At 36.9% G+C, this 24,151-nt stretch overlaps 1 protein-coding gene across 2 annotated transcripts; it reads right to left on the bottom strand.

The window, feature by feature from the left end:
- Nucleotides 1-1,856: 1,856 nt before the first annotated feature.
- LOC124379548 (carbohydrate-responsive element-binding protein) lies at nt 1,857-23,693 on the bottom strand. Of its 2 annotated transcripts, none has more exons than XM_046839958.1 (17): nt 23,186-23,693; nt 18,594-18,700; nt 17,103-17,185; nt 16,839-16,928; nt 16,037-16,069; nt 11,017-11,191; nt 9,922-10,002; nt 7,575-7,726; nt 6,813-7,464; nt 6,644-6,717; nt 6,321-6,528; nt 6,133-6,230; nt 5,934-6,053; nt 4,898-5,025; nt 4,488-4,611; nt 4,251-4,380; nt 1,857-2,960 (listed from the first exon to the last, which is right to left on the bottom strand). In XM_046839958.1, exons 1-17 carry the CDS (start codon nt 23,527-23,529, stop codon nt 2,836-2,838), a joined length of 2,724 nt encoding a protein of 907 aa, XP_046695914.1. In that variant the 5' UTR covers nt 23,530-23,693; the 3' UTR covers nt 1,857-2,835. The 2 variants fall into 2 exon arrangements, with proteins under 2 accessions (XP_046695914.1, XP_046695915.1); XM_046839959.1 differs by having other exon boundaries at nt 6,321-6,525; nt 23,186-23,680.
- Nucleotides 23,694-24,151: the final 458 nt, after the last annotated feature.

Below are 24,151 nucleotides of genomic sequence, written 5' to 3'. Positions count from 1 at the left end.
TCTCATTGTAAATGTCACAATATTCTGTTTATTGCGCATATGTCCGAATCCAGTAAATTGATGAACGAGTGTGTGTTAAAGTGCATTCGCATTCCTTGTAAAATTTTGTCCTTCTGGATGCACAATAGTTCAACGTATAGTTTCCCGTTTGACAATCCTGAAATGTCATGATAGTGTTTTTATAAAGCACTCAGTAAATCTATAGTCATATCCACTATTAGCCGTCTCTCTCATAATAATAGGTGATGCAATAATATGCAGAAGCAAAAATCCTGTTTTTAAGATCAGTTCATGAACAGCTTAGTAAGGTTTTTCCTGCTTTAATTGTTATACACACATGGCTTGTTTCCCATCACTTTAAAAACGCATGCTTAGCGCCATCTACTGTTGTAAAAGGTCACCAGATCATCCCTTTAGTGACAGTACTGTAACAACTTTCTTATTTAAACTGTATTCAGTTATTTCCAATTGGCAATTCTCTTTTTCTCAGATTCACTGCTGCACAGAGCAGCGCCATCTAGTGTAGTTTTTCCTGGATCTTTTTATCCAATCAGATTTCAGCCTTTACATCTAGAAGTGCCATAAGTGTCATAAATGCCATAAGTGCCATAAATGAACAGCACAGGCTCTTCATCCAAATCTATATAGCTTCAAGCTGTTGCTTTAACTAATCAGATTTGGTCACTCCAAGGTCACCTATCGGGCGTCCAGCCACGTCGGCATTTTCACGTCCTTTGATTTGCGCAATAGTCAGAGCTTCTTAAATGCATCTGTAGCAAACGGTACAAATATATTCATGTGGACGTAACAGCTGTTTTTACCGTTGCACAATGCTGAAAGGAGAAGAGATGGATTTCATTGCAGATACACTCACAAGGACATTTACAAAACTGATTTTTCAAGAAAAGCTGAATGGTAAGGAAAGGCTAGAAAAAAAACTGTTCAAAACAGTTGGTAAACTTTTTCATTAACCATTTATACTTTTATTCTGTCTGTAGAATTTGCACATACAACACATACAATGTGCCTTAATAAAATATCCAGGAAAATCTTGGGGTCATTTTATTTCATATCTGAGGCTGCAGTGAAAGGAGACTGGTTGTGTCCCTTTAGGTTTCTTGCTTAATAATGGCATTCAGTCTCACTTTATGAGATACCTGTCTGCGATGCACTGCTCTCTTATACTGCGTTTCTGTATAAAAATGATGGTTTCTAAAGCCGTGGCATCATAATGATGGTATTAAGAGGTGAATTGATTCAGGTAAGACACCATTGAAGGCATAGGTATTAAATACACAATCAGCCACTGTGTGTATAAAGATTTCTTTACTGTATTGTTACTATAACTTTAAATGGCTTTACATTTACAATTACACATAAAAAGCATTTCTTTTTTTATTGTCAGTTGTTTGAGACAGATTTTTACAATTAATTGACTTTTTTGTTGAATGTTTTTTGTCACTATTTTTGGTATTGTTTAAGCAGTTTCCACTTGTGTAATCTTTCATTTCAGCAGTTTCTTATTGTGTTAAGTTCATGACCATTTTAGAAACTTCTTATTGTTAAACTGAATATAATGTTTCTACTTTTGTGGACTAAAATTCTTTATGAGTGCTGTAATCAAAAATTTGGACCAAGTAAATGTTTAATGTTTTGACTCTTTCAAATGTATGAATTTATGTTGGCAATAAAAGATTAAATCCAACAATATAGTTACAACATTTCCCCATGGTTTACTTTACTGTGATTCATTACAATATAACGAGCAACTCTGCCAGTATGCAAAAAGAAATTATTGTAAATTGTGGTGTCCCAGCTTTTAAATAAAGGTAAACAAAAATAATTATAATTCCACAAAGGCAAAACGGTGCTTTATTTTAAAGAGTAACACTTTGCACCACATTAATATCCTGAGACTGTAAAAGCTTGGTTAAATACAATTGTAACAAACATTACAAGGCACAAAACTTCAGTCCTTCTTGCAAGATCGAACATGAATACAAATATTCTTACTCATCCCATGTGTTCGACAGGATAACCTGCAGAGAAAATCGAGAAAATAAAGGCAGAAACCAGCGGGCGGATGAATCATCTGCAGCTAAATAAACAAAAAGACAAACCTATCATTGATGATGCTGTAGTTTAATTGAAAAACATAGCTTCTTTTGTATTGCTACATTCTCAGACCAAGTGTTCTGAAATTGTCATTATGAGGTCACTGTAAATTGCTTTTCTTCCAAAAAATAACTGCTGAGGAAATTCATTCAATTCATTTAAAATGTAGCCGATTAATCAAAACATGTTTGGTGTTCAAATGCTGAAGGCCAACAGTGGCTTACAATTTGTACACATAGAACTTTACAAAACACAAGCATGTATTTAAAATCGATGCTTCGGTGTTAATGGTAGGTAGGACATGTCAATCAAAGATTTAAAGATGAGATGTTTTGATGGTCATGCTCTTAAAGTGCTGACCATTTACTTACTTACTAGTTTTGGGTTTATTTTGCAACATTATGTGTAAACCCAAGTTCTCCTCCTTATCTGCAGGATCATATGCATTCCATCACTGCTACATGATTAGTAGATTGGACACGTGAAAGAATGAGCGGATGTTCCTCATAAAGTTGCCAGTGAGTGTATGTGTATATGTAAATGCATATGGAAACAAGATACATATTTCTTTCTGTATCTATCAAATATCACCTTTTAATAATCGTTGTTTGTAGCCAACGGTTGATGTTATTAGTTTACATGATTGGCTGCAGCCATGAGAGCAAGAGAGAGAGAGAGAGAGAGAGAGAGAGAGAGAGAGAGAGAGAGAAAGAACAACTGTCATTGGTTGCAGCTATGGGACAAGTGTCTCTGAGTGACTGCCTGAGTGGCCTGCTCAGGAACCTGACTTGGGTCTGTCAAGATGGATGTGGTGGTGCTGAGCAAACGGAGTGAACTCAGAACAGCTGAGAGAAAAGAAAGGAAGGAAAAAGCAGACAATTACTAGTAGTTCTCAACTGTTTTGGTTTTGAGTACTATTATTGTAGTACACACTTTCTTTCACCTTTCACCAGTTGATATTTTCCGTGGTTTGGAAAAAGCAATGTGCATTTCAACACTTACGGTCTCAAGTAGTAATTTTTTTAAATGACTTATATTTTAATTACAGTAAACTTCCTCATCGATTTCAATATTTAAATCTGTTTGTTCTTGTTTTTCTGTCTTTCTATCTGTTATATAAAGCGTTTTCTACACTGGTGAACAGTAACAAAGTAAATGTAATTATTTACTGTATTTAAGTATCTTTTTCGCATATCTGTACTAACAAGTATTTTCATTTAGGGAGACTTTTACTTTAACTTCACTACATTTCAAAGTCAAATATCTTTTGACTTTTGAAACCAGTCGTTTCTTTTAATTTAATTTAATTTAATTCAATCTCGCAGCAAGGCACCGATCACGGTCGAGCACACACCTTTTTAAACTTGTTTTGATTGGCGCTTGGTGGTGTCTACTTATCACCAACATACAGTTTAACATCAGTTTAACAGCAAGTAGAACATTTCTAAGAGGAATAAATGATGGAAGAAACTCCTGACTCAAACTCGCCCCAACACCCGTGACCTTATTTGTAAGATTTTTTTAAAAGTTGTTGAAAAGAAGGTTTTGGGCTCATGATAATTGAAATAGATATCAATCAGTTTTTGATTCATTTATATCATTCTATTAATAAATCGGTGTGTTAAGAGTAACATTAGAGTCTTTTCACATAAACTGAGTTGACAAAATTGAAAGGAACATTATAGCCATAATAATTCAAGTACATAAGAACTAAAATACTTTTGTAGATTTACTCAAGTGAAAGTTTACTTTTACAGGAGTAATATTTTACCTACTTTTACTCAAGTACATAGTTTCTGTTTTTCATCCACCACAGGTTTTATATAAAACAAAATGTTAAAAATGGTAGACAACCCAAAAGTAGATCGACTAAGCAAAGTTTGGACACTGAAAGCACAAATCACACAAAAGGACTGGTGATGATACTGTATATTCAATATTTCTTTGTTTAAATAAAAGGGATATAACATGTCTGTTTAAGTTTAATACACATCATTTAAATTGATTCAATGCTTTGCTGATCCCTAGTAGTTTCCTTGTCAAGCTATCGACATGTTCGTTTTTATTTCTCTCATGTACCATACACTGAACTTAAACTCTTATCATTGTATTGAAACAGAGGAAAAGAAGCTTACCGGGTCTGAGGGCAGGTAGGGAGCAGTGTTGATCCAGCCAACTGAGCGTGGTGCGGCACATCTCCTCCAAACTGGTTGTGGACACCATGACGTTATAGGACTCAAACAGAGGCTCCATAATCACACTGAACTTTTGCGCAATGGTTCAGGAAAGTGAGACACTTATTTAAAAACCAAGGCCCAAGAGCTTATTTACGTCATACATATATACAAAAATTGGTGGGAAATAAAGGATACGATCCAGAATTTCCAATTCTGCAAGGTCTGGGTCCGGACATATTCCCGAAACCTTTCTCTCATGTGATCAAAGCGCTGGCGGGTGATGGGGACACCAGTGGCAGGGAGCTGCTGCTGACACATACTGTGTGGCAAAAAACACAAATTAAGGACTATGGAAGGCAGGTTTGGATTATCATAAGTGATGTACACATTTAGTGTGTGAATATTCTATAAATATTCTGCACAGTGATCAAGCAATGAATAAACAGTCTTATCAGAAATATTTTAGAATAAATGTAAACATGCACCACTGTGGTATAAATCACTTTAATAAATAACGTTGTAATTACTGCTGTTATAAACAGCATTAGAAATATAAATAAGATTATTGTTAGGTAGAGAGCATAGAATGCAAAAGGGTTTCATACTTGATGGCTGAGTTGAGCGCTAGAATCTCATCTCGGAGCCTCTGTGACTCTTCATGGAGCTGTGCTCTCTCCTGCTGCATCTTACTGATGTACTCTGCTGTCTTCTGTAACGTAGTGGCTTTACTGATCTAAGAAAGAAAGTGTAAGAGACTAAGTAACCTACTAAGTGGGAGTAAATAAAAGCTTACATTCAGCAGTTAGATTAGATTCATTGAGCTGAACATTCACAGAAGCACTACAACTGCTGCCTTGGCAACTGTAGCAAAGCAAAGCAAACTTCGTGACAGCCCCTTCATGAACATGTCAAACTATCCAGCTTTGCAAATGAGCCCCCACTTAGCCCCCACCCATATTTTCCAGTCTAGTTTTGGATACTATTAAGCTGTAGCTTGATCAACATACTGTAGAACTGTATTTTGTGTATCTAGGATTGCACTAGTGTTTCTTTTTTTTTTTCCTTTTGGAGGTTGATAGGTGAGGAGGAAGGGGGGGGGGGGTTTGAAAAAGAAAACAACAAATGTTGGTGTACCTGTTCATTGTTGCATATTTAAGTGACTTTCTGTTGTTGTTATTGTTGTGGTATAATGTGGTGTAACACCAAAGCCCCCTAGGACTATTTCACTGTGTTATCCATTTGACATTGTTACAATTTTATAATATGTTATATACAATATGTATTGTATGTTTTTATGTTTAATATAAAACTGAGACACAGCTTTACTTCCTGTGTGGCAGCATCACTGTCACATTCATTATAGGCGAAATGTTTGTAGTATTCAAAAGACTTCTTATAAACCTGGCATCCTCTGAGATAACACTGTTTCTGATTGGACAAAAATTTGTCAGAGATATAGTGAACGAAGTGTAAAATAACAATAAGGCAATAACAATAAGGTGCCTATGCATCTAGAGTGCTTAGCCCCTAATTAAATAATTTTTGTGAATACAATACATAAACCAAAATGAAAATACAGGAATGACACTGAAAATACAGAATATCTGACTTGTTTTTTCTATTGTTTTATCTAATGAATACCTTGATGCTCGGCTGAGAGCTAAGTGTTGTCACCAAACTGTGTAAAGTATCAAAGCCCAATTTGATGTTAAACCTCCTTTTCTGCTCAGCAGATATGTGTGTGATCCGCCTTGTGTCCGTCTGTAATAGAAAATACTATGAAGAACAATTACATCAAACACAGTACATAACAAAAAAATATAAGAATGTGTGAGCTTACCTTAATATGCTCTGTCTTGGTTATTCCAGTTAAATTTTCAGACTGTTTTTCTGGAGGGTTCGTTGGGGATGTTGAGTCAAAAGTTCCTGAAAAACTCACTGTAATTTTGCATAGAAAATCACCAATAATTAAACAGACGAAAAAAAGAAGATAGACAGCTCTAAATAATCAGAGTGATATTAGTGTACCTGTTAGACTTGTTCTCTCCGGTACATGGATTTGGACAGGTGAGAGTTTCTCAGTTTTGGGGACGAGAAGAGATGAGATGCTGGAGCTGTGAGAGACGTTGGAATGTACCATCATAGGCATTTGGCACTGCACTTCGGCAGGGGGCCAAGGGGGATGCTGGGATGCCCGTGAACCTCTTTGGTGCCCTGGCATGCTACTGGTGGACTGCTGGTCACAAAAGAAAGCATTTTGTTAAGTAAATAAAATTAACAATTAGTTAGATTTTATCAACTTATTATCATCCATCTAATTAAGATTAAAACCTGTATAAAATACTACATACTGCTAAGACGGGTGAAGTCGGTCTATGGCATTTTAGCCCAACGAAGGGAGGATTAAATCCCACTGTTGGTTTTCCTGAATGGAATCAGAAAAATATAAAAATCAGTAAAACTTTGGGAATACACAATGAAAAAATAATACATCGGTGAGTGTATATGTCAATGGCATACGTTCTTGTGAGCTGGAGGACAAAAGCTTGGCCAGACAGCTAGTCTGTGTGGGAGGAGCCACAGAAACAGGCACAGATGTCGCCACGGGAAACCCTCTACCTCCTCCCATTTTTTGCTTGTGCTTCCCTCTCCCTGAGCCCACGGCTACCTGCTGTGGCACAGAGAAGCAGTGGGCTTGGCTTTGCAAAGGAGGGGCCACAGATGTCTCCTGGTAGTCCGCCATATCCAGCATAGTGTAGCTTTGGCCTTCTTGGGGATCTTGTGCTAGGGCATTCATCAATCCCGTATGTGTGATGACAGTGGGGGTGCTTACAACGCTGCTCCCTGATTGGATACCTGAAGCGTGTCTGTATTTTAGGCAGGTGTTTGAGTAGATGTAAGGGTTCTCCTGAGACAAAGAGGCAGAAGATATGTTTGAAGGTCCAGTGGCAATGCTAGGAACACTGTAGGACTGTCCATATGAGTCCATGTCAGGGAGGATGGCCGGTGAGTGATGAAACTCGCTAAACTCTAAATAACCCTTGAACTTGGGGTTGGAGGCCATTCTGAAAGTATCAAAAGGCATCTCACAGGGCAAAGGCCGGTGTGGATAACCAGGGCAGGGTAAACTCACTGTTGAGGAGGACTGAGGCAAGCTTTCTGTGATATTGGGCTGGGGATGACAAAATTACCAGTTACATTGTTGTATATATTTTATATTCCAGGCTACTATGTAAAAAAATGTTAATTGTAATTTCTAAGTGTTTGTTTTTTACTGTTTACCTGTGTAAGTTGGGATCCTGTGTGTATCAGAGGTGTATTAATCACAGTGGATGGGGCTGAAGGGAAAGGTGCGTTGGATAAACTCTCAATTAAATCAGAATCAGCATATCCACTCTGTACCAGAGGATAGCCACGGTAACTTGCAAAGATGTCTGCAACAATAACAGTAAAAAAGCCTAGTTTCACTCCTTTTTTAACCAATTTATAGCAGAACATCAATTATTTATCTATTTGCACATACAATTTAATAGTCAGCATAATAAAGAACGGTCTCTGTTTATACCATTAATGCTGCAATATCTTGGGTTTAAGCTTGGATTAAGGTACGTTCCTAATTTCTATATAAAATCACTTTTGTAATAACTTTTGGTTTTAGACTGAGGAAAGCCAATAGCAGTTCCACATACAATTTTTGTCGCTATGAAATAATAGTAAGCAATCACATGCCAAACTTGTATAAATATGGATTGAGCTCAAAGAGAAAATGTCAACAGTTAGAGCTAACCCACAGTAACCCACTGCCTCTCTTTTTCCCTTCCTGTGGTGGCACCCTTTTGATGGCCATTCTTGGTTTACCACATCCCCTTCAACTTCCACATTTCATTCCAGATGACCCCTAACCTGAACTTAGCAATCACTCCAAACCAATATATGTATTGCAAGATATAGGAAAATAACAAAATCAAAGAAATGTGAGTCCAATAGATACATTCAGGTGAACACTATTGTAAATACAATTAAATGATTAAACACTTAAAGCTTTTTTTAGATATCCAGCTTTCAATTTGGACACTTTTCTAAAAGATTTTTGATGAGTAAGTGTCCATACAATACAATGTGAACTTGTGCACTTCCCTAAAAGTCTTGTAGAGGCAATCATTTGTATTTTTTTTTTTTCAATATACAGTGTTGAAAACATGAACGTTCCTGAGGGAATGCTTACAGTGGAGATTAGAATTTAGATTTATCTACCATGAATGAAAATAAAAATTGGAAGAAAAAACTAATAAGCATATCCTATAGATGCCTGACTGGATTAAGCTCTTGGGAATTTGGGGGCCAAGTCAACACCTTAAATTATTTGTTTATTTCCTCAAACCATTCCTGAGCGATCATTGCAGTGTAGCATTGTGCATTATTCTGCCACTGCTATTGAGGAATCCTCTTAGCAGGGTAGGTGGTATGCTTTGCCAGCATTAAGCACCTTTTACAGCTAATTGTGCGACAGTAGCCTTTTTGTGGTACAGGTCACTTTTCACTCCTCACATGCAAACCAGTTAGTCTTGGGTACCCATTATCATGTTGTTGGTTCAGTGGGTGTACTTCCTTGGCCACTGTAGGTCTTAACTACTTTATACAAAGAACACCCCACAAAATTCATGCTGTTTTGGAGATGTTCTGTCCGAGTCATCAAGCCATCACAATTTGGCCGTTGTCTGAATTGTTAAGATCCTTACACTTGCCCATTTATTCTGGATTCCAACAAATCAATATTAATGGACTTTACACTTACAGTCTACTATATCCCAACTATGTATATTTGACACTGTAATATTTGTGTTATTTATTTTTCCCAGTCAGGCATTACACATTAGCCAGAAGGTGTTGATGAATTTTCTAAGACAGTAGTTAGACCATAATTCGTTATGACAAATTATATCACGTTTGATTTTAACGTTTCAATAACAACAACTTCGACAGAGACTTGTTTGGTGGATACATATCATATCAACCATATCAACAAGTTAAAAAAAAGTTGATAGTGATTTTTTTCTCATAGTTATTGTGTTAGTTGCATATGTAGGATCAAATAGTTATTCTTCCATTCTTCCATAAACTCTACTGATTGTTTCACTTTACTGGGAGAAATATTCAAAATGTGTGAAAAGACAGTCTAAGAATTTAATCTAAAAACCCTGCAAAATATATGCAAGATTAAATTATAGAAACTGAGATGTCCATGGTTTTGTATTTTATACTATCATAAAAATCATTAGTTTAAATTTAACAATCTATTATTAAAAAAGATCTTACATACTGAAATGAATAACAAGAAATTGTGCAAATTGGGTAAACTTTTCTAATTATCTAATTAAACAGGACTGTGCTAACTTTCGGCCCAAATGCTTAGCATTTTACTAAACCCTGTATATACATGAAATAAAACACAGCTAAAGCCCATTAATGTCTTCTCACAGTAAATGACTGCATCAAGATATGTATTTTTAAATTTCTTCATGTTGTGTTTGGTGCCAATATTTTAGCCAAATTTACATATTTTGTTGGTACTTGTACTATACTTCTACATGTATAAATATTATATTTTATTAATGCATGAATATGTTACCAGGAATGTCCATGAGATCGTCCAAGTTGGGCTGAAGTGGAGATAAACCAGGCTGGATCATATCAGCATTGCTGGTGTAGGCTGAAAAAGTAAGAGCATGTATTACAACAGGAACATCTTCATGCATGTTTTAGTGTGTGTGTGGGTGTAAGTGAGTGTGCATTTAAGCATTCATTCATTTATACTTCCCTGTTTTGGCAGAGCTGCATCCTCCTGAATTGATTTTACAGCCTCACATGTCTATTTGTTAGAAAAGGGTGTGACATACTGTATGTGAGAGGAATGCATGTCATACGTTTTTGAAAAACATCTTTAGTCAGCAATTTTGGTTGAAATTTGCTGAAATTAGTGCTTAATTAGTGCTTTGCTGAAAGTAGCAGCGTACCTAAATGTTTGCAAAATATAAGAATTTGTTTGTGGAATGAGCACAGATGCTCAATTTTCCTGCCTGATTAAATGTTACTGATTGGTGACTCATATATGTTTTTTTACAGAGTTTTGGGCAACACAGACTGTAAATGTATTATTATATCAAATAAAGCATATGAGCATTAAACAGAATGATTGTGGGATGTGTAAAACTGTAGCATATGAACGTTAATTTGAATTCATTTTAATTGCTTTAGGATGATCAGTGTGGTGTTGCTACATTGAGACTGGAAGCTGAATGGGATCTTAAAATATATTATATTTCAAATATATACATGCTTTTTACAGGGGTTTTAAAATGTTATAACTCTACTTGAAAATATATAAAAAATAATGTTGTTTCATTAAAATGACTACATATTATAGCTTCTTTATTGTTAATAAATTTACTAGAAGTGGAAAAAAAAATCATCACTCTTTCGTCCTTATATCCATGTGGTAAATCGTAAATCTACTTAAAACAGACCCAACCATGTAGGAATCACTTATATAATGCTGAATCCGTGTCTTTGCATCTGACTTTTGCACATATTTCTGAATATGAATACACACTGAAGCACAAATCTGAGTGTTAAATAGTAGTATAGTATAAAATAGTATAACAATTATCACACTGAACAATTTCACTCTTTGATTACTATGGCAATGTGGAACTCTGTTACTCACTGTTGTGGCGTTCCTCACTCCAAGGGTTAGGCTTTTGCGTCATGGTGAAGAGAGTGTCCGAGATATCTGACAGAAAGCAGTCCAAGTCAAACAAATGCACCTCTTCCTGAGAGGGTATGGGCTCTGGGTACATCTGATCAGACCATTTTTCCAAGCCAGACCTGCAGATGGGTGTCTGAGGAGTGACAATTCATATGTAACTACATGTAACTATAAGTACATGCAACTATATTCATAGATGTCAAGAACTCATTATACTAAAGATGAGCCCAGATGCTCAGCCATGCAATTAGCAATGTTTTACCTACTCATAAAACTTATATAGCATTAATCTGAGCAGTTAAATGTGTAAATAAAAGTCAGAAACTAAAAAAATATATATATATTTTGTATTGATTAAATAGAACATGCAAAAACGGGCACTGCAGAAATATCCACATTCTATGTAATATGAAAAAAAAAACAGGTGGAGCCAAAAACATCACTAGAGCCTCTAAATACATTTTGAACATTATTGCATCATAAAATGTAAGAGCCTATCAGGGTTTAAATATGCAAATGCCATCACCAGAGGAAGGAGGTGGGTGTGTATTTGTTGGGGAGATATTTCTAATTTGTATGTTCATAACCTCTGAGTTTTTTAATGATAATAAATGTGAAGGTGCTTCTGTTCTGTTTTTTTGCTAATGAGAAAGATTCACACAAAATTGTCACCTGAAAACCACAGATTGTCTTTGTTCAAATTCCTACAAATAATTCATTGGCCTAAGGTTGCTCAGGCAGAACTGTGAAAACTAATCAAATTTCTGTACACCACTGAACTATCTATGTCTATAACTGATATTTGTCTTATGCCTTAGAATCTAATAAATTTGTCTTGCAACTTTGGTAAACATCTAGAGACAGCCTAATGCTACTACTATTACCTTATTTAGCAAAGCAGCTTGTAATTAAAACATAATAAACTAGCTCTCTGTTGGCCATGTCACAGGTAACCGTGATAGGAATTTCAGTGTTATATTCGCAGTTTCATATTCTATGCAAAATAAATTAATAAATCACAATTTTAAAAACAGCTGGCTTTTTAAATTGCCTGTCTCAAATAGTTGAACATGCGTTTGTGCTTCTCGCTTTAGATGTGCTCATGTTTAATAATTTATCGTTTTTGACAATAATGAGCAGATTAAACATCATCAGACAACCATGGACCTACAGCACACTAGCGGCTGAGCTCTACATCTGTACATCCTGACCACCAGAGGGAACCACAAATGCAGATCAGGGACAGAATGCAGGCCTACAGCAATACAGAATAGTATAGTTATGAAGTATTATTTTGCAGAAAAAGTTTGTGCAGCAGAACAGTAGCCTCTATGGTTAATGCTGATATCAAGACAACAATAATATGTTTCAGAGTCTAAACATTGATTCTTGCACATTTGTAATATTGACTAAAACATGTCCTGATGATCAGATTTCTTGGATAATGAACATATTAAAGTCAGAATCAATCCAGCGCCTCTAAACACACACATATGATAAATAAAACACTAAATGATCGACAATATGCTACTCACATCTCAATGCAGACTCCTGCCTCCAGTTTCCGTCCCAATATTAGTTCCTACATTTCTGTTCTGCATCTCAACCACAGCATAAAAGCAACCAACTCCAAGTCCATCCTCATCTCTTGCACACACATACAAAGACTCATCACTTTTATAGGGGAGCCCAAATTCAGCCGGAAGCACTGGCGATTACGTCTCTCCTAACAATGAAACTGCCCCCATGCTGTTTTTGGTGGCCCGCAATACAAAAAAAGAGGTAAATTATAGTAATGCTCTGGATATGTGTTTTCCACAAGGCGAAATTAGGTTTGTGAGGTGTGAGTACGCATGCATACTCGTGAGGCGTTAATGAGCACCAACACACACATGCACACACACACACACATAAACACACACACAATCCCACCAACCATCACCATTATGTTTTTCATTCCCCTCCATGTGCTGACTCTCAACGAAGGCAGATTGGCCCTTTTGTTCCTGACCCACTTCACACACTCACGTGCAGAGAGAGGGAATGAGGGAAGGCCTCATCTCCACTTCCTGCATGTGGCCACATTGACACACAGGAGTTTACTACACTGTAAGTTAACTCCCTTAAACTGAAGTGCACACTTAATGCTCTCAGTAGCTCAGTGCTTGTAAGCATTTTCCCGCTCAAGCAACATTTGCAAACTATGATGATGAATTTCCATTTTATTGACTTTTACGGTCTGTAGCTTGTTTTATGTAGACAAAAATGACCACTTCCGCTTATGCTAATTTAATACACTTGTTTCAGTTGCATTTTTTAATCTATGTATTGATAAATGAATCTCCCACGCTTCTGTATTATGGTGAGTTGGGTACATTTTTATTATAGATTTTATAATTATATTAATAATTATGTGGAGTATGTAGAAACATTGTCTTATATGAAACTGGTCTGTGGTGCAAAAAAGGTTGGGGGCCGCTGCTCTAGGTAATGTACTAGCAACTAGCTAGCCAGCTAGTTACATAGTTAGGGCTACCATAGGACTGCACATACAGATATACATAAGAGCTTTCAGCCTTGCATTTTCAATTCATATGGTTTATCTGTATGATTGTTGTATTCTACCAGATTTAGTTAATGTGAGTATAAACTGTTCAAATTCACAAAACGTATTGCAGATCTGCTCATGACTAGCCTAAGCTACAGGAGCTAGCATAACACTCAGCTTCAGCAAAAAAGCAGTTTCCACAAATGATATCATTCTCAAAAGTTTTTTGCGTATCACTAGCTTTATCTGTCTAGCTTATTTTGTGAGAACCTAAACCGAGCCCTATTTAAGAAGAATCTTTTCAGAATCTACATGGATTAAAAATAAAAACTAATTGCCACACAGGATTTATAAATTCATATAAATTCAAACGCACACCATAATGCACTCAGCAGCTCATTGCTTATAAATATTTTACACTAAAGCAACGGTTGAGAACTATGACGGTCATATGCAGGCAAATGGACAATAAAAACAACACGTTTGCATTTTTTGCAAGTGGGTCACTTTTGATTAAACAGCACTGAAATTGAATCAGCGTATCACTAAGAAACAGACTGCCCCTTTTGTCACCATGAGCCATTGAGTGATTCGTTTTTCATAAATTTGGGCCGCTATGACGCAAGTGGAGTGCCGTGTTTACGTTTTTTCCACGTTTGCGCTCTTATTTCACTCTCTACAGATCACACACTCTGACTTTGCCCAGCTGAGCAAGTCTGAGCTATTAATAGGTAACCGGAGAAGGGTGCAAAGGCAAACTACTAACCTACTAAAACATACATTAATGTAAGGCCTTTGATCAGTATAAAATGACTGACTACCAAATGTCCAAATGTCCTACTGGTGCCATAAGATGGTATGTAGCACAATAACTAACTATAATTGATTGAGTTATCAGGAGTTCTGCTACTTCTTGTTGTACTAAGTAACAATTTTCACTCAACCTGACATGCCCTTGATCAAAGAATCTAGATATAAACCACTGACAGTTTTAATCCATCCTAAAGATGCTCCATATATTGTGGAATTTCCATTGTGCACTACCTTATGCACAAACTAAGCAAATAAGAGTCTATAAAATAAAATGAGTAATTTGTTTCGAATCATTCAGCATTTGGTGTTTCTTAATGCTTCTTCTTCTTCTTCTTCTTTCGGCTTCTCCCTAAAGGGGTCGCCACAGCACATCATCCGTCTCCATACACACCTGTCCTCTACATCTGCCTCTTTCAAACCAACTACCTGCATGTCTTCCCTCACCACATCCATAAACCTCCTCCTTGGCCTTCCTCTTTTCCCCCTTCCTGGTGTCTTCATCCTCAGCATTTTCCTACCGATATACCCCATTTCCCTCCTTTGCACATGTCCAAACCATCTCAATCGTACCTCCTTCACCTTGTCTTCAAAACGTCCTACATGTACTGTCCCTCTAATAAACTTGTTCCTAATCCTGTCCATCATCGTCATTTCCAACGAAAACCTCAACATCTTCAGCTCTGCTACCTCCACCTCCTGTCTTTTACTCAATGCCACTGTCTCTAAACCATACAACATCGCAGGTCTCAGCACAGTCCTATTAACTTTCCCTTTCACTCTTGCAGATACCCTATGAACGTAAAAAATAAAAATGAACAAGAACCCACAAAATACATAATTATTAAAAAAATGTATTTAAGGTATATAAATATGCATGAGTATACAAATTGGAAATCTCTTCCTCACCCATCAGTCATTACAAACACTGGAAATGTTGAATCCTTTCATTGAATCAGATCATTTCACTCACAAACACTTTCCTGACTCTTTGCAATGGTATCAAAATGTTATTTTATGATCGTGATCATTCTGCATTGTCTACCTATGGCAGGATTCGTGGTTTTCTTCTTTTTAACAAATAAACAATATTTTAGCTTTGCATTTTATTCAGTCTACTTCAAATTCCTTTATTCACTTTCAGTAAACACTTTAATCTGGTCAGGGTCGTAATTTGTGCAACATTTGTGCCTCATTTAGACAATTTTATTTAATTTATAACAATTATTATAATTATAATCTATATTAACAATCAGCTTGAGGGGCTACAACAAAGTTTCTAATTACATTATTAACAAACATTTTGCATATTCTACATGCTAATTACGTGAAATCAATCTGAGCTTCAATCTATCAATCTAAAGGCTATTCTAAGCAGGTTTATGAACATTGCTCTATACTGGGACTGGTAATTTAGTGGTTCAGGCATTGAACTTTGGATCAGAAGGTCATCAATTCAAATCCCAGTCACACTAAGCTCCAATGCCTGGGCCCCTGAGCAAGGCCCTTAACCACTCTGCAGCTCACTTGCATTAATGTGATAAGTGTAAGTCATTCTGGATAAGAGCATCTCATCTCATCTCAAATGCCATGAATGTAAATATTAGCTTAAGGTCTTACCGTCTGGAAAACAGGCACATGATCTTTGTGTTTCTGAAGCAAAAACAGAAAATAATATGTATATTAATAATTTCTTTGACTTATGTGAATACACATAATACACTATGTGGATAAAATAATTGGGACATCTGACTCAATATGTGGCCATATGTGTTTCTTCCCAAAACAGTAACTACAAAGTTGGAGGCACACAGTTGTATAGGATCTTTGGATGCGGGATCATTACTTTTTCCATTCACACAGTTTTTCTATTTGTGCACAAAGTGAGCTCCATGAAAATATGAATTGAAAAACAGTTTTTTTTTTTTTTTTAAGCAATTGTTGGTAATTGTTTATGTGTTGTAACAGTACAGTATGTAAGGTGTCCCTGAGTGTCTTGTAAAAGGCCCATTGATATGTATTATTATTATTATTATTATTATTATTATTATTATTATTATTATTTACATGGGTTGAAGTGGAAGATCTTGAGTGGTCTGTCTAAGAGCTATAAACTCAATCCTATTAAACACCTTTGAGATGATTTGGAATGTTGACTGCACCCCGGGACTCTTCAGTACCTGACTTTGCTAACTAAATGGTCATAAATCGTCACAGCTACGCTCCAAAATCTAGTGAGAAATCTTTACAGAAGATTGGAGGGTACAACAACAAACAACAAATGCGGACTAAATGTCGATTGAGATGTTTGAAAAGCACATGCGAATCTTCAGGTGTCTAGTGTATGTAACCATGCTATTAGCATCCTATGTATTTCCACAAATGCATATTTCACAAAGCATTTAATTTTTTCCTCTCTCACCCTCTTCTTGTAGTAGATCCTCCATTTATGGTACTCTTTTATCACCACTTCTATCCGTCTCTTCCAGTAGCTTCCCTCCAGAACAATTGCCTAGACATCAAAAAACACATATAGAGGAGTTATTACAAACCAATAAACCGTACTTTATGATGTTTTCTTTCAGGGATCCAGGATGCAGAAAACTCTTTTTTTTATGTTTAAATGTGCAAAACACGCACACGGCAAAATTATTCTTGCTTATTTCATGTATTTAATGCAAATGACCTCAGGTTTGCGATGGGCGTCTGCCTCGGAACCCTCCAACGGAGTGACAAACCCACACACTGGATTCTTTCTTTTCTCCACATCTAAAATGTTAATAGAGCAAAATGTAAAAAAAAAAAAAAATCATTTTTATTTGTAATTGCGTGCAGAATTATTCACTATATAGAAAATTCTTTCTATATAGTGAAACACCTGACCATAACATTGCTTTTTGAACATCCCAGTCCACATTTAGTCTCTATTTGCTGTTATAATAATCTTTCTTCCCTTCCAGAAAGGTGTTTCACTAGATTTTGAAGTGTACTTTTAGACATTAATAAGGTTAGAAATTGATGTAGGACGGGGAGGCCTGAGGTGCAATCAGCATTCCAACATTCCAATTCCAAATGTGCTTAATGGGGTTGAAATCAGATCTCTATAGCAGGCCACTCAAGATCTTGAACTCGTGTAAATCATATCTTCCTTGAGCTTGCTTTGTATACAGAGGGCCACTGTCATACTGGAACAGGTTTTGGTTCTTTTAGTTCAAGTGAAGAGAGAATGTAATGCTTTGTGATAACAGTTTGGTAACAGAAGCACATTTGACTGGATAAAATTAAAATCTTGCATTGCATCATTGACAGTTGTAACAGTGCTGTTAAATTTGCAATTCTGACTGGTCGGAAGGTGTTGATTATTTTTTTTAAATAGAAGCTCTCATAATAGTGTCGTCTGCAAAGCAAATCACAGGTTTACATTAAAGCGCTCGTTCTTACACACTTCGAACGCTTAACATAAACCGTGTTAAAAAAAACGTGTGTGGAGAAATTTATGTAACATTTATGTATGGAGTCTCCAGTGTTTATTGCATCTGTTATATTTAAGTTAAAAGTTAAGTTCTTTGACAGAAAGAATAGATTCTGGTGAAAGAATGACTCTATCTATCTATCTATCTATCTATCTATCTATCTATCTATCTATCTATCTATCTATCTATCTATCTATCTATCTATCTATCTGTCTATCTCTATCTATACATCTGACAGTAGACAGACTTCACTTTCTCAAATGATTACTGGGAAAATAAAAAAAAGCCTCAATATTCTCAGAGCAGAACAAAGTGGAAAAAATAAATTATGTTACAAAACAACTGACAAAATGGAAACTCCGAGTTCACCCTCTGGGGTTTATGGCTGGGTTTACATAAAACAGATTCACATTCATAGTAAGCATTACACATTAAATTCATTTCAAAAAGCTAGTTATGTTCATTAATAATTTGTTAAAAATGATTGACAAGTGTCAGAATATGCTGTTACTTCACTTCTACTTGATTAATTTCTTAAAACAGCATGCCCTGTCATGTTTAATTATTTACATAATACCACAATTTTCAAATCTATGGTCATTAAGTGATCCGATTATTTATCCACTCGTTTGTTTTCAACAACAACTAACATTTGAGCTCACAAATCTGGTATTTTTGGTGATTCTCAGATTTAAAAAGCTTACATTGAATGAACCAGGCTCTCCAGATGCCATTATTCAGACGGATTTTGTCCCTCCATAGCAGCTTCAGCCCTTTAAAGGATTTCCACTTAGGAGACACGATCTTCCCGCTGCAGAGAGAAAGACAAAGAGAGAGAATAAAGAGAAAGAAAGTGACTCAAAGAGACAAAAAGCTCTGTGAACTTTAGTTTAGTTCATTTTAATTATTATTATTAGTTCCTAAAATTTAAAAACCCAAAACTACTGTGCCTAGCTATGTTAAATTGATATTGGGATGCCTGACGTTTCCAGTTACATGTGCTTTATTCCCAAACTGTGAACACAAAGTTGTAGGCACACAATTGTATAAGGTGTCTGTGAATACGGATGCATAGAAATTTCCCTTCCTTTGAACTAGGAGACCCAAACCTTTTCCAGCATGACAGGCACAAGGCAAGTTCCATGAAGATATGGTTTACATGGGTCTGAGTGAAAGATCTTGAGTAGCCTGCTAAAAAGATCTGACATGAACCCTATTAAACACCTTTGGGATGAATTGGAAGGCTGACTGTACCCCAGGCCTCTTTATCCTAAATCAGTACCTGACTTTACTATAGCCTTTGTATTTAAACAAGCAGAATATCCACAAACACACTCCAACATCTTGTGAAACATCTTTCCAGGTTATTATAACAGAAAATGGGGACTTAATGTGGAATAGGACATTTAAAGAAACACATATTATGGTCATGTGTCCACAAACGTTTGTCCATATAATGTACATCTTTTATCTGCACTATCTTAGTCACACACCTGCAACTAATCACCATCTCAGTGGCTCATTTGGCCACATTTGCTGCACTTTACGCCATCTCCTCATTCTTCCAGAACATTTAACACACTAATGATACAGAGGATGTTGCGACTTCAAGAAACTCAGAGTGCAGATATTCCTGTTGTTAGGACTTCATAAAGCATGATAGCAGAGGAGCATCTGGTAACATCATGAGCACACTGAATCTAAATGTCAGAAAGCTTTCAAGTTTGAAACATTAGAGATAAATAATTTAAAGGCTAGAAATTTGAAGCTTAAAAAACACAGTGCCTGAGTAATCCAGTGTAGCAGGAGTGCATCCTGAAAGTATTCGCAGCGCCTTTTTCCACATTGTGTTATATTACAGCCTTATTCTAAAATGGATTAATTTCATTATTTTCCTCAAAATTCCTCTAAACAATACCCCAAATTATTATTATCATTTTTTTTTGCGAATTTATTAAAAACAAAAACAAAACAAAAAAATCACGTACATAAGTAATCACAGCACCTTTCGCACCAATTACAGCCTCAAGTCTTTTTTAATATGATGTTACAAGCTTGGCGCAACTATTTTTGAGCAGTTTCTCCCAGTCTTCTTTGCAAAAACTCTCATGCTCCATCAGGTTGTATGGGGAGTGTCGGTGCACAACCATTTTCAGATCTCTCCAGAGATGTTCAATCAAGTTCAAGTCTGAGTGTTTTGGCTGGGCCACTTAAGGACATTTACAAAGTCATCCCGTAGCCACTACTTTGTTATCTTGAGTGTGTGCTTAGGTTGTTGTCCTGTTGGAAGATGACCCGTCGCCCCAGTCTGAGGTCCAGAGCGCTCTGGAGCAGTTTTTCATCAAGGATGTCTCTGTACATTCATCTGCATTCATCTTTCTTTTGATCCTGACTAGTTTCCCAGTTCCTACTGCTGAAAACATCCCCACAGCATGATGCTGCCACCACCATGCTTCACTGTACCATACAGGCCTGATTGGTAGAAGTGGTTGTTTTTCTGGAAGATTCTCTTCTCGCCACAGAGAAACTACAGAGTTCTACAGACAATTCCTTGGACTTCATGGCTTGTTTTATGCTCTGACATATACTGTTAACTGTGGGACCTCATATAGACAAGTGTGTGCCTTTCCAAATCATGTCCAATCAACTGAATTCACCACAGGTAGAGTTGTAGAAACATCTCAAGAATGATCAGTGGAAACAGGATGCACCAGAGCTCAATTTTGATGTTAATATTGGGGTAATTTCTGTACCAGTATCTTTTTGATTATGAAAGTATCATAGGTATTGCTAGTACTTTTAATATCTGATTTATATTCAAAGTCCATTTTATACTAGTTATGTTGCACAGCTTTTCTGGTTAAGTCGTTTATTTTGGTTAATTTTACTTAAAAATCTTATTGAAACCTTTGCTGCCACTTATATTCATTCTTTGACGGTTTTTGCTCTTACATAGTGACCGCAAGGACAGGGACGTGAGACACTTAAGACAACACAGAGTGCAGGTTGAATGTCATGACAGACTTGAAAGACGGCCTCGAGAGAGGGATAGAGAGAAAAAGAATGCAAGAGAAAAAAAAAGAGCGAAAGAGACGGGGGGGGTTAGAGAAAGGGAGAGGGACTTTTAAACTCATTTACACTGTAAGCCCTGCCTGACTGCTTTGCTGCCAGCTACTGCCAAAGTCCATCTCCCTCTCTGTGTGTCTTCACTCTATCAGCCATGTCACAGCTGTTTAAAAAAAACACTGGCGCGCTTACTCCAAACTTAGCTGACTCCAAAGAAACCTTGTACTGACATTAACAGCCTGTCTGTAGGGTCAAAGAAGTAAACAAGATCAGAAAGTGCATGATAAAATAAAACTGTAATACAAGGTAAATTCTAGTACCGTAATTTCCGGACTATTAAGCGCACCAAATATAAGCCGCACCCACTGAATTTTACAATGATTTTTATTTTGAACATAAATAATCCGCACCTGTCTATAAGCTGCAGGTTCCTACATTGAAACTAATTAACTTAACACAGGCTTTAACGAAAGACAGTGCCTTTAACACTGCGTGTATCTGAACAGTAGCCTTCCAAGAAAGTCATTGTTCACTGTCTTCCTCCTTCCTTTCACAACTATTTCTCTCGAGAGTTTATCTTTTGGCATCGTTGTGCGTTTAAAAATCACCATCGGTGAAGCTTTTCTCCCGATGACGTGCAGCTTAGAACACAGGTGAAGTGTGTTTTTTCATGCCCGGTTGTTTTCAGTGTGACAAAAGATTCGCATTTCCTGTAGACAGTCCGGGTGAGCGGCAGGTCAAACGTCAGAGGAACCTCATCCATATTTATGATGTGGTGCGGCCCGATTCAGTGGGAGCGCATCTGATTTAATATAAAGAATTTCATTGGTTCACCTGAACCCGTTCAGCAATTTCATTGGTCTAATGTTATGGGGCTCAGTTTTTTGGCTTGAAGCTTGTGAAACCAGGAAAACCCAGGAAAAAGACATAAATTAGCCGCTTCATTGTTTAAGCCGCGGGGTTCCGAGCGTGGGAAAAAATCGGCTTATAGTCCGTAAAATACGGTATTTATCTGGCTAATATAGCTGTGCATTATATATGACATGGTTTCATGTTATTTAAATGTGGGACACTTTTAGTTCAAGAACTAATTGCACAGGTAAATATTATTATATAGATACATTAATTTGCACTATAAGATATCTATTGTACTGGCTGGTGCTGCCATGTCATGTGTTTACCACATCAGCGTCTTGTGTGGTACCGAGGTGTCAGATAAACATTTTTATTAACAAATTACAACAAATTATTTATAGTATATACTGTACATTACCTGATGAATTAAATATACTGCTGACCATTTGGAAAAAATGTGACAAAAAGCTGTAATATATTGTTATGTACAGTAATGCATTTTATGCCATTTATGGCATTCAGATTGCAGTAATTAAGACTAATTATTCGAGTACAAAATGTCATTAAAGTTTACCTGTTTATAAACAGGAATTCCAGTCTTATATTAACTCCATAGGTTAAAAGATTGTGGACACCTCACAATCCCACCCATATGTGGGTCTTTCAAAAAAAAGGTTCATTAGCATACAATTGTATAAGATGGCTAATACTTTGTATATTCTTGCATTTCACTTTCCCCTGCCTTGAACTAAGTCAAAGTTAAACCCAAAACCTGTTCCAGCATGGCAATGGTCCTGTACACAAAGCAAGAATCAGGAAAACATGGTTTCACAAGGCTAGACTGAAAAAACGGGAATAGTGCCATCACCTCAACACAAATAAAAACATTTCATGAATAATTTGTAGAACTGTGTTGCAGAATTAAGTGCAGTGTTTAAGAACACCAAGTGCACCCCAGACTTCTTGTGCCTGATCTTACTAATGCTCCTGTGGCTGCAGAATCACAAATTCCCACAACCACGCTCCAACATAAAGCCTTCCAAGAAGAGTGGAGGTTCTTATGAAAGCAAAGGGGAACTAAATATGGACTGATGATGTGATGTGATGTTCATCGAGCACATACGACTCTGATGGTCAGTTGTCCACAAACCTTTGGTTATAAAATGTATATGCTGTATGACCATTAAACCAGTTATTACATTTCTTAAGAGGTAAGTCATCTTTAAGCGACCTACATTTCTATTATTAATTGGAAGTGTTGCATTGAAGATCTCATTGATCTTTGACCTATATCCTAAAGATAAAGGTTTGTGTGTACATGTTTTTTATTTTATTGATTTATTTTTTGCATAAGTTTGTGTTCACATGCTGTTACCTATAGGCCAGTGTCATGCACTCGAACAGGCGCGTGAGTGTTGGGTCGATGCTCAGTCTCCCGGAGCTGAACGGCCCGAAGCTGTAGGTCTGACAGCGGGGCTTGTTCACCGTGTCGAAGTCGTAGTAATAGCTTCTCCTCCTGCGCGCTACCGGATCCCTATGCGGCGAGGAAACCATGAAGTGTCCGCTGTGGATCACCTGCGAGCGCCGCGCCGTCTCCGAGCTCGTGGCCGAACTGACAGATTCCGCGTGAGTCAATGCGTCCTCCTGCTCCGAATCGGACTCCGAATCAACGATCTGGGTCTGGTTCTGCGGCTCTGGGAACTTCTTCAGCTTTGCCATCCTCGCTTCTCTGTGATCTCGCACACAATCCGGTGATTTAATTCCCCGGACACTTAAAGAGGTGACGGGTCTGCGGACAGGGACACGCCTCGCGCGCGCACTAACGACAGATGTCGAGTCTCTGAGGCAAAGGTCACAAAAGTTGGCCTGAGGATCATCAGGAAGCTTTCGGACATGGAAACACAACTGCCTTTAAAAAAAAAAAAAAAGTAGGGGAGCCTTTCAATAACGACACGAGAAAAAAGTTGCATAATGTTGAGCGCAACCTCTGTCCTGGTCAATCACTGGACTTTATTGACTTGATCACTTTTAAAGGTGCAAAATCCATTTTACTGCACATTTCAGAGGGTGGAACCAATAATCGTACTGCCACGCTCTTTCCAACTGAAAGTAATGAGAAAGGATCTTCTTCTTCTTCTTCTTCTTCTGTTCCTTTTTCTTCTGTTTCTTCTATTTCTTCCTCTTCTTCATCATCTTCTTCTATTCCTTCTTCTTCTTCTTCTTCTTCTTCTTCTTCTGTTCCTACTTCTTCTTCCTCTTCTTCTTCATCCTCTTCTGTTTCTTCTTCTTCTTCTTCTGTTCCTTCTTCTTCCTCTTCTTCTTCATCTTCTTCTGTTTTTCC

Source organism: Silurus meridionalis, chromosome 25 (genome assembly GCF_014805685.1).
Source record: "Silurus meridionalis isolate SWU-2019-XX chromosome 25, ASM1480568v1, whole genome shotgun sequence".
NCBI classification, from domain to species: domain Eukaryota; kingdom Metazoa; phylum Chordata; class Actinopteri; order Siluriformes; family Siluridae; genus Silurus; species Silurus meridionalis.
Note: the sequence above shows the minus strand (reverse complement) of the source record. Positions and strands in the feature narration are given on the sequence as shown.